This window comes from Lactuca virosa, chromosome 9 (genome assembly GCF_052849685.1).
Source record: "Lactuca virosa cultivar CGN04683 chromosome 9, Lactuca_virosa_CGN04683_v6, whole genome shotgun sequence".
In the NCBI taxonomy this organism is placed as follows: domain Eukaryota; kingdom Viridiplantae; phylum Streptophyta; class Magnoliopsida; order Asterales; family Asteraceae; genus Lactuca; species Lactuca virosa.
The window spans coordinates 171,242,548-171,254,253 of record NC_136434.1 but is presented as its reverse complement, the minus strand read 5'-3'; the positions used below and the strand labels follow the sequence as shown (position 1 = coordinate 171,254,253).

The following is an 11,706-nucleotide window of genomic DNA, read 5'->3' as shown; positions in this document are numbered from 1 at the left end:
TTTTAATTTTTGGATGGGTTGGAAGGAAACACGCATATATGGATCTTACATGGGTTTTCTCTCTCGTAGATTTGAGGAGTGAGGGTTTCACTATGGGACAAACTACTTTGAAAACTACATCATGCAAGGACTCAAAACACGAGAAAATGTACATAAAAAATCAACACATGTTTATACCATTCGTGTTTGGTACTTTTTGGTTTCCTTGCACCAGGGCTTGTAGAAGCTCGTCAATAGAGTCCAACGAGTCATACGTAATAATGTCATGACCTCAGGATTTATAGATGTAGTTTTCAAAAGTATTAGTTTTGTCATTCGAAAAAAAGATAATGGTATAACTTGGTGCCCGTTTGTCTTCCACCTTGATGTAAAAGCTCTTAATTTAAATATTTTATATAAAATTTTATAAATAATAAACTAATTAGGTCAAGTTGGTGATTGAAATTGGTTTTGAAAAATATATATACCATTTCAAAGGTTCTCCTAAATATAGTGCATTATTATTAGTAGTTAAATATTGTATTTTCTATCCCCATTAAAACTACAATACCCTTTTAAGATGCCATATGAACCTTGTTTTTAGCTAATTGTCTATTATCTTCATTACAAATGCACTCGTAATATTGATAGAATTCTTAATGCATTAAGTGGCAATTTTTAATTCACTTATTGACAAATTGGTTAAACTTTCAGAAGTTAAGGGTACAAATTAAAAACATATAAACATAAGGGCTCAAATTGTAAATTCCGGTAGTAGCAGTTGAATTGAAAGAGTAATACAAAAAATAATGTAGTGATGTATGCACCCTACTTGTGCTGTGCACCCAATTAAAAAACCTAGCTGCCTTTCTAGACCTAAAATCTCCAATTTACATAAACCTTTCGTTACCAATTTGTACAACATGCCTTAAAACTTATACAAATATCTGGATTTGCAAATTTTAGCTCTGGAAATAAGCTATCAAAAAATAAAAATAAATACAAATAAAATTTGAGTATCCAGTAGATATTGCAGCAACTGAGACCTTTCAATCTTTTTCTATCACCATGCTCAAAATTTAGAAATACGGAGTTAAGGTTGAATTCTAGAGAGAGAAAGTAAGAGTAAGAGAGAGAAAGAGAGGTTTAAGGGAGGTTTTTAGTTTAGGTCTACCAACTGGTTGTTAGAGATTATACTCCTTAACCAAACATCGTCGTCAACAGCTCGTTTTCTAGAGAGAGAAACATATACTTTTAGAGAGAGAAAGTGGTGAAAGAAAGAAGAAGGAAGAAAGGGAAATCCATCGAAGAAAAGATCAGATAATAGCTCAGCAGCTTAAACACATACACACAGTGACACACATATGTGTATATGTATATAGATATAGAGAGAGAAATTTTCTTGCTTTCTGCGACATATTTTTTCTGGGATTTTCATATAGATAATCACAGAAAGAGAAAAGGAAACCATATATATATACATACATACATATAAGAAGAGAGAGAGTATGTGGGGGGTTTTCACGTGGGAATTGATGGAAGAATGGAAAGATTTTAAAAGAAAGTTATGATTTTGATGTATCGATTGATTGATGAGTGATCATAAAACACCATCATCCTCATCTATCATCATCATCATAATCATCAAAACACTCACCTTGTTTCATTAAAATTTCAGAACTGAATTCAGCAAGTTCTTTCTCTCTCTCTCTCTACCCTTCAATGCTGAGTACTTGTGTTTTCTGAATTCCGGGCAGTTCGGGCAGAGTCGTATTAATTGATTGCGATTCTGAATTTGGAGACCCCATGTGTACATCTGGTCTTGGGATCATCATCATCAACATCGGTGTACATGAATTCATGGAAATTGCATCACAAAATTGAAGCTTACTTGTTCCCCACAACCACACACCCATGACTTAATTTCAGGTATTTTTTTTTTAAATTCATATATTCCTAATCTGTTGACTTTTTTTGCTTCCAATATCTATCTCATCATCAAGAACACATTTTTTTCTTATATGGGTTTTCTTGATTAATTTCCATTAACCCTTTTCGATTTTTATTCTGTTGATCATATTTTTCAAAGATTCATACAATTGAGTGGATTATATGGGTGTTTACTTGCTTTGTTCATCTTGAAATTGATCAAATAAAAATGGGTTTGTTTCTTTAATTAGTTTCCATACAAAATGTTTGATGATGAATTGAGGGTATTTTGGGAATACTGAAAAAGAGTTGTCTACAAATTTACCTTGTTTGATAGCAGCAAAACAAACAGGGAATATCTCTACTACTACGCGTATCATGTGAGGGTTGCGTACACAAACAAACATCAAAGTACTTTCTTTGTGTTGCTTTTATGCTTATGTCCTTCTCCAACCATTAATACTCCCTCCATCTTCTGTCTTCTCATTTCATTGTATGTTTGTTTCATAAAGATTCAATCTTTGTTACCATTTTAATGATTTCACTTTGATTTTCTGCTTTTTGATGAGCCATTATATTTCATTTTTCAATTTTCACCTTGCAAGATTGAACTACTTGGTAAAAAAAACGTTGAAAAAATATAGTTTTCTTTTGCCATGGCTAATAATTCAATCCCTGTTACCATTTTAATGATTTATTGTACATTATCATGTTTTTGTGTTATTCACAAAAAATGATTTTTTATGTAAATGTTAAGCATCATGATTCAAAATTTCAATCACTAATGTAAGTTTATCAAAAGAAATCCTTTTTATGGTCTTTCCTACTTTAGGGGCATGTTTGGAGCTTCTAGTTTTTAGCTTTTAACAAAAAGCTCGATTTAAACAAAAAGTTTCATTTATGGGTAGGAACATTTAGTTTTTAGTTTAAACAAAAAACTTCAAATATAAAAGCTACTCCATGCAACGTTTAAGAAAAACTATTGAGATTTTTAAATCAATTTCCATCATTTCCCTTGAAATATATTTATATATTTATCTTTTTTAAATAATTGTCTTTTTATGTAATTTTATACATTTTAAAAGTTTACAATTATTTTTGCCAAACACTCATATAACAAATAAAAGCTATCAGTTAGTTTTATCAAACACGGCTTGCTAACTGCTAAGTTCATTAGTTTTAAAATTCCAATCATACAAGTTTATGTAGAAATGTCATATATTAAATTGTCTCTCATAAAGATTCTAACTTTTATACAGAATATCTTGTGCTACTTTATATATTGACTTTTCAAAGTATCTTGTTTTATTTTTTGTTGCAACAAGCTCCAAAAATATGAAAATTAGACTTTAAAAAAACAAATATACGAAATTGTCAACTACAATGACTTTTATGCATTATTGTGATAATTCGTCCAAAATTTTACATTTTTGCGATTTGTATTATTTTAGCATTTTTACAATAATTCCAAAAAAAAATTACGGATTCGAACGCTGTTACATCTTTTAATGAGTCAATTCAATGTAGAAATAGTTAATTTTCTTGAAATGTCCATAAAAATTAAATTAATTTTTACATTCAATGGTTTAATTTCTTGCAGAAAATTTATTACAAATATTTGAAGAAATGTCGACTTACATACCAAGTTCAGAAAATGCAAGAGATTCCGCTCCAATGCTCTACTTAAGAGAGCCTCTACAAGATTCTTACTCATCGGAATCACCAATTCTAGCCGGAAATGTCATGATGTACATGAACTTTTCATCAGCTTCCACCGGAGGCGGAGAGTTTTCCGGTACTCTGGCCGGACCTTCCCAGCAGCCCAACAGCTGTACCGACATTCCTAACATCGGAGTCCATGATTCCAATGTTGTCTCACATCAAGAATTCCTCTCAAGCATGGGGGGATCATGGAGAGACGGTAGGAATCACGAAATGATGTTAATGGATCAAATGGGTAGTCGAAACTTGCAACAAGGGCAGGGACAGGGACAGGGACTATCACTTACTCTCGGTTCGCATATTCAACCGACCGGAATCCAATTCCATTCCGGTGATTACAGGAACCCAAACATATTCTTCCGGCCGGAATCCAGTTCCGTAATAACTGGTTTTCACGGAAACAATTTAGATTCGATCAAAACAGACGTTTCTCCGTATGGAATCGGAAATGTTTCGAGGGGAATCACCGATTCCAAGTACCTAAAATGCGCACAAGAATTGCTCAATGAAATCGTTAACGTCGGAAAAGCTCTAAAACAACAAAACTCACGAAAGGAATCCACCGATGACTCGAAAGGAATCGATGATGAATCGAAGAACATTATTTCTCCAAATCAAGAATTAAACGAACTCTCAGCTAATGAAAAACAAGATTTGCAAAATAAAACAACAAAATTAATCTCGATGTTGGATGAGGTTGATAGAAGGTACAAGCAATACTATCATCAAATGCAGATCGTTGTATCTGCATTTGATGTGATTGCTGGATGTGGGGCCGCCAGGCCCTACACATCACTTGCTTTGCAGACAATTTCGTGCCATTTTCGTTGTTTGAGGGACGTGATAAATAACCAAATAAAAGCGGCTCAAAGAAGCCTCGGGGAGACTGAGTCCGTCGGAAACGGGAAAGGAATTGGGATTTCCAGACTTCGGTTTGTGGATCAACAACTTAGGCAACAACGAGCTCTTCAACAGCTTGGAATGATACAACAACATACTTGGAGACCACAACGAGGCCTTCCGGAAACTTCTGTGTCGGTTCTTCGTGCTTGGTTGTTTGAGCATTTTCTTCATCCGTAATCACTGATTCCCTTCATTTTTATACTACTTTTTTTTGTAATTACATTTTAATATATATTATTTACTTTATTTGTTCAGGTATCCTAAAGATTCAGACAAAATCATGCTAGCAAGACAGACAGGTTTGACTAGAAGTCAGGTAAATTATCATATAATTGATGTGGCAATGTATCTATACTTACTCCTACGGCACTAAAGTTCCATTGGGGATTCCAATTCCGATTCCGATCCCAATACCATTGTTTCCTAATGGATTGTGTGATGGGCAGGTTTCAAACTGGTTTATAAATGCGAGAGTTCGTCTATGGAAGCCGATGGTGGAGGAAATGTACAAAGAGGAAGCTGGAGAAGCCGGAATGGAATCAAACTCATCATCGGAAATCGCACCCAAAAATGCAAAAAGAGATCGGAATCCTTCCGATGATCAAGGAGAAACCGCAGCCTCCAAATTAACAAATCAAGCTCATGACATTGACATGGTGGGAACAAGCAATGAATCAAATTTCCAAAACATGATGGTTAACAGAGGTGAACACGGGCGGCTCATGGCGGCGGCGTATCAGATTCCGGGAAGGTTTGGAAACGGAAATGTAGGTGGTGGTGGTGGTGGTGTTGGTGTGGGTGGGGTGTCGCTCACATTAGGGTTACAACACTGTGAAGATGGTAGCTTACAACCAATGGCTTCCAACCATCATCATAGTTTCGGTGGTGGTGGTGGTGGTGGTGGTGGTGTGTATGATGCTGGCGGTGGTTCATCGGTGGGGCCAGAGACGGTTGACTTTGACTGTGTGGATTCAGGTAACCAACAACAAAGATTTGGATCGTCTCACTTGTTACATGATTTTGTAGCATGAGAGTTATTAAAAAAAAAAATCTTCATCTGTTATGAAACAGGAACTATATACATGTATAATTGTAAAGATAAGATATATATATATATATATATATATATATATATATATATATATATATATATATATATTTTTTTTTTTTTTTTTTTTTTTTTTTTTTTTTTATTTTATTTTATTTTATTTTATTTTATTTTATTTTATTTTTTTTTTTTTGCTTTAGTAATAATGTAGATTTGACTTGTATATTGTCATTTCTTACAATTTGATGGCCAAGAATTTGTTGAGAGATTTGAGCCATGTAAAGATTTAAAAACTTCTATAATTCTTTTTAAAATACCAAGAAAAAATAAGTCTTGAATGAACTAAAAAGATTGTAGTTCCAATTGGATAAGTCTAAAAAGATTGTAGTTACTCAATACTATTTTGATTTTATCCCTTAATTATATCAACTTTTAAATTTAAATCTTTATTTTTTTCTCTGACTAATTAATGTAATTTACAGAATACACAAAATAAAAAACGAATATTTTTTATATAAAAAAATATCAATAAAAAGCATGTGTCCGATTAAAATGACACTAATATCAAATATCAAACCAATCATATAATATTTTTACATCTTTTACTTTTATAACTACATACTTAGTAGTGCTATCGTCTTTTATTTATTTAAATGTTTAATGTAAAGTAGTTTATTTTTATTCTTTTGAGAAATATGACGTGTGTTTAGAAGACGACAAATTAGATGAAGGGTCTTTATAAAAGGCTTATGCAATAGAGAAAGTTAATGATAATGGGATTTTGCCATTTTGGTTAGTGGAAAGCGATATAAATATTAAATCTTTGAATTGGCTATGCATTATCATCCATACACATATGATACATAATATACTTTGCAAGTTGTTGAATATTGTTGTATTTTGTTAATTGTCTTGATATATTTTGCAAATAGTTTAATATTGTTTGTAATTGAATTAAACCAAAATGACACAACCCTCTCTACTTTCTTTAACTAGAAAATATAAAGCTGTTATATCAAAATTAGGAGGCAATCATTAATACCAAGGAAATCAGATTGTTTTATACCTACCAAATACATTGCATATCCATAAGACATGATATAATAGCAAAAAAAGATCAGAATCCAAGAATATCACATCTAGTAAATATTAATTTAAAAAAAAAAATTTACCTAAAGCCTACCAACCACAAAAAGTAGCTTCTAATTTAGAGAAGAAATATCAACATGGTTCTCCTCACCACCCATCATGATCTACATATAACACATAAGAAACCAAAATTAACACCAATGAATACCAATATTGTTCATAGACAAAATTAAGCGTAAGTTACATTTTTGGTCCCCGGGTATAGCTGATCTTTGCAACTTTGGTCCCAATAAGTTTTCTCTTGCAATTTTGATCCTTATTTGAGGTTTTTGTAATGTTTTTGGTCCTCTTCCAGGTAAAATGACTATATTACCCTATTCTGTTTTTTTATAATTGTTATTTGAGCACCATAAACATTACAAAAACCTCAAATAAGGACCAAATTGCAAGGGAAATCATTTTGGGGACAAAATTGAAAAACATAAGCTCTACTCAGGTCCTAACATGAGGTTTTTGTAAAGTTTTGGTCCTCTTCCAAGTAAAATGAATATTTTACCCTTTTCATTTTTTTATAAATATTTGTCATTTAAGAACCATCTATGTTGCAAAAACCTCAAAAATTGACCAAATTTTAAGAAAAAACTTTTTGGGACCAAAATTGCAAAAATCAGCTTATACTCAACCACCAAATATGTAACTTTGCTCTAACAGTAATTTAACTAACCTAAAAAGTTCTCTTTTAATCCCAAAAAGTTTTCTCTTTCAATTTAGGCCCTAATATGAGGTTGTTGTACAGTTTTTGGTCCTCTTCCAAGTAAAAATGACTATTTTACCCTTTTCAATTTTTTACAAATATTTGTCATTTAAGAACCATCTATGTTGCAAAAACCTCAAAAATTGACCAAACTGCAAGAGAAAACTTTTTGGGACCAAAATTGCAAAAATCATCTATACTCAAGGACCAAAAATGCAATTAATTCTACTAACCTTTTATACAATGCAGTTACATCTTCATTCAACCAAGAAGTTTCAAGAAACTCATCCCCACAATCTTTAACATCAATCATCTCCATTTCAAACTCATGATGCCCACAATATTCATTCCACTCAAACCACATTTTAGAAATAGACTCCTTTTTAAAACAAGTGGTGTGATCTTCTTCTTCAGGTGAATTTGCAGCAATCAATCTATAAGTATAAACCTTCCTTAGCTGCCCGGGTCTAAAAGCCCGCCCGATTGCTTGTCGGGTAACCGAAGGGTTCAAATGAACATCCAAAATTATAATTCTTGAAGCTCCAACTAAAGATATTCCTTCTCCACATGCTTTAATTGATCCAAAAAACACTTTTGCTTCATTAGAATTGTTGAATTGATCCATTGCTATTTCTCGTTCATCGTTATCGTGGTCCCCAGTTATCATGAAAATCTGCTTTCCTAAAGCCCACCCTTTGACTTTCGTGGTCAACCTTAGCAAGAACTTTAAGGGTAAAAGATATTGACCAAAAACTAGAAGCTTTTCGCCTTTGGATTCACATAGGCGAAGTAGGTTGAGGAAAAATTTCGCTTTTACCCCTTCTCTTTCGTTTATATTCTCCAAAAGTTCATCGATTTTGTAGACATTGTCATCGAGTTTTTCTTTGTTTATGTTTTTGGCTAAACTTTTTAAATCAGGGTGGACATAAATCGCGCTTCCATCTGAACTTATTTTGAATTTTCTTGCTAGTTTTTTTAATTCTGAAACTTCCCTCTTTTGCCTAGGGCTAAGGTTTAAAAAGACAGAAAAGTCCATATGCCCAGGTAAATCCAAGAAATCTCCTTTGTAGTAATGAAGGACTTTACTTGTCATTTCACGTAAATCCTCAATAACTGTGACTTTTCTCTTGAAATTTTCATCTTTAAGTAAAGTATGTTCAACCAATTCATAAAACTCATTATCAGTGCTCTTTTTTAAAAGATTTCTCCTGCTTTCAATCGGAACCCTACTCAAGATTCTTCTTTTTATCATCTTGGGATCTTCAAGTTTTAAAAACTTAGGGCGAACAAGATTCAAAATATTGAAAACTTCCCTCACATGATTTTGATAAAGGGTACCTGAAAGTACAACCTTTCTTTTGGTTTCGACTTTTTCAAGTGAAGTCAACACATCTGTGTCTTGGTTTCTTGGAGTGTGGCCTTCATCTAAGATGAGAATCGTGGGGCATTTTAGTAAAATCTCTTGACAAGTAAGGGAAATGGAGCCTCTATCGTTGTCACACACGATTGTGGAAAACTGTTTGTATCCTAAAAACAAAATGGATCTTTGATTTGTCCATTGTTTTAGGACTTCAAGTTGTTGGGCCCTACCATCTGCTTTTGATGAGTAGAAATCAAACACTGGAATGTCTTCAACTTGCCATTTGTGAATTTCTTTCTTCCATGTTGCTAGAATGCCTCTAGGAAGAACCACTAATGGTCTTGCATCTGGATCTTTTGCCATGTAACTTTGAATGAAACTGATGAGCAAAAAGGTTTTACCAGATCCTGGTGCGTGGGCCAGGATGCATCCACCTGGCTTTTCAGAAACTAAATTGCTTAAAAGAAAATTAAAGCCTTCAACTTGATGGGGTTTCATTTCTTTTTTATGACTCGGGTGAGCTGTTATTGATGCATCTCCCATTGAGAAATCTTTTCCTGGTAATTTCACTCCATCAAGAACAATGCCACCTGGCGCCCCTTTATCAGATCGCCCTTCATAATAGTAAGTTCTTGTACTCTTTGATGCCTGTATTCAAATTTCAAATCAATATACAATAACTATAATTTCATATAAAGTTTTGATTTTTAAATGAGGACCTTGGGGCGTTGAAACTCGATTATGGATTCAATACTTCTATCAACTACTCCACAGACACGACAAACATACCCAATGTCTTCTTTTAATATAAAAGAATGGTCACATTCTTGTTCTTCTTCTTCTTCTTTTTGATGTTGGATAGATGGAAATGCCATGTCAGGATCCTGAAAGAGATAAAAGAGTAGTACATGGTTGATAAATTTATACTACAAGTGTAACTTTGAGGAAGATAACAGATGAATATTTTCATGTTTACCTTTGAGGATTCCAATCCAACGTTCATTTCTTGCCAAATATCAGCAAGCCCATCGAAGTCGGCTTCGGATTGTGAATTACTCTCTTCCACATCGGAATCGGAATCAACACCAACATAGACACCTTTAAAGTGCTTTTTCTTTTCAACATCTACATCATTATCATTATTTTTCTCTTTTTCATCTTTTGACTCGACAACAATATCTGTAATTGTATTCCCTTCTTCTACACCTTCTCTTTCTCCTTTTCCTCCTTTCCCTTTTCCTCTTGGTCTCCCTCTCCCTTTCCCACCCCCACCACCATTCCCATTCCCACTCCCACTCCCACTCCCACTCCCACCCCCTACCCCTACCCCTCTCCCTCCTCCTCCTCCTCCTCCCCCTCCTCCTTTCCCAACTGAAGCTTGACCTTGACCATAATCTCCCTCCTACATGGAGATAAAACCAAAACATCATATTTATCCAACACGTATTAATTCAAACCAGAAATCTTCACTGGAATCCCAAAAAGATTTAGGACAGCTTACCAGAAATTGTTTCATTGAAAACTGCCCTTCAGGCTTATTCAAGACTATGTCTCTGTAAGGTTGAAAAGGCCTTGCAGATGTGGGTTCATCATCATCTGACCCTATGATGACAACAGAATCAGGTGGATTTGTATCATGACCCATGGCCATGGCATCATCAAACATTACCACATCCCTCACAGGATTTGCAACTGAAACCTCCTTCACAGGATTTGGAATCGGAGCCTCCTTCACAGGGTAAGTGTCCAATAAATCAGCCCCAAGTGAAGGATACCTTCTAAAACAAGGCATTAACGTCTGTTTTCTTAGTGAAAGAATATTTTCTATGTCTTTTGTAACAGACCCATATTTAGGTGAATCGAAGCTTGCCACAAAGTTTCTAACACCAAATGGATCATTATAATCAATGGTTTTCTTTTGCTTCTTTGCATCAAATGTGCACTTAGTGTACAGTGGGTTCGGAGATATGATTTCTTCACCATTGCTCAGTTGTCCCTTGATTATTTCTGAAACAAACATACAATACACAAACCAAGGAAAGTGAGAAAATTTTGCATCTAGACAACATTTAGAAGGGATATACCGAAATCATTTGCAAAATTGACAAAATCGAGCAGGTCAATTGCGTGATCATCCCAAAAAATTAACAAATTGAATACATAAACATTTATGTCTACATATACATGGTGAGAAAAAAAGAGTACCAGAGGGTTTAAAGCTTGTGCTATAATGCGTGTTCATCCGGTCTTCGACGTCCATTGACTGTAACAAAAAGGGGGGATTATAATTATATGATCGATAGAATCACATGCATTTAGGTTAACAATCACCCGTTCAACGTATATAGACGACACAGCTGAAAATCGACGGAAGAAAACATGTGGGAAATAAACCCTAAACATTTGTAACAAAACCCAACAAATTAAAGAGGATAATGACTTACATTGTTGATCCAGCGGGATTGCTACGTTTGTTTAACGATTCTTCCGGGTGAACAGAAAGATTAGAGAGAAAAGGACGGTTGAAGAACAGCTATGGGGGAACTGAAGTGAGTTTGGAGTCGGGTGAATTTTGATGCAAAGCAGGGAATAAAACAAGCAAAGGCTTCGGGGAACTGGGAACTGGGAAGCCTAACGGAGCTTTGCAGATTCTTTTCTTTTATTCTTTCTCACTTTAGGTGTTGGGTAGTGGTGTTTGCAAAATTCTAAAAAATAGAAGGACAATATTAATATTAGCCAATAAATTATTAAGTTTGGTTTTAAACAGTGTTAAATATTATTATATTTTTTGTGCATTTTGAATGTGTAAGCTTTAAATTTTTGAGTTAATAAAGTTATTTTCTTGAAGTTGTAGGGGCCATCCGATTATTAATGTCTTTTTCTAAATATTGATAAAATCGACGTTGTGAAACCCGAAACCTT

General features: G+C 34.0%; 2 protein-coding genes across 2 annotated transcripts; one reads left to right on the top strand and one right to left on the bottom strand.

Annotated features, from left to right (window-relative positions):
- The first annotated feature begins 1,020 nt into the window (after positions 1-1,020).
- On the top strand, positions 1,021-5,631 carry LOC145136871 (BEL1-like homeodomain protein 7). The gene is made up of 4 exons (XM_079070982.1): positions 1,021-1,908; positions 3,509-4,706; positions 4,789-4,849; positions 4,980-5,631. The coding sequence occupies exons 2-4, from the start codon at positions 3,535-3,537 to the stop codon at positions 5,562-5,564; spliced, it is 1,818 nt and encodes a 605-aa protein (XP_078927108.1). The 5' UTR covers positions 1,021-1,908; positions 3,509-3,534; the 3' UTR covers positions 5,565-5,631.
- Positions 5,632-6,616: 985 nt separating this feature from the next.
- LOC145137104 (protein CHROMATIN REMODELING 35-like) lies at positions 6,617-11,467 on the bottom strand. Its single transcript, XM_079071246.1, has 7 exons — positions 11,229-11,467; positions 10,990-11,047; positions 10,286-10,791; positions 9,761-10,186; positions 9,504-9,668; positions 7,658-9,432; positions 6,617-6,834 (listed from the first exon to the last, which is right to left on the bottom strand). The coding sequence occupies exons 2-7, from the start codon at positions 11,042-11,044 to the stop codon at positions 6,828-6,830; spliced, it is 2,934 nt and encodes a 977-aa protein (XP_078927372.1). The 5' UTR covers positions 11,045-11,047; positions 11,229-11,467; the 3' UTR covers positions 6,617-6,827.
- Positions 11,468-11,706: the final 239 nt, after the last annotated feature.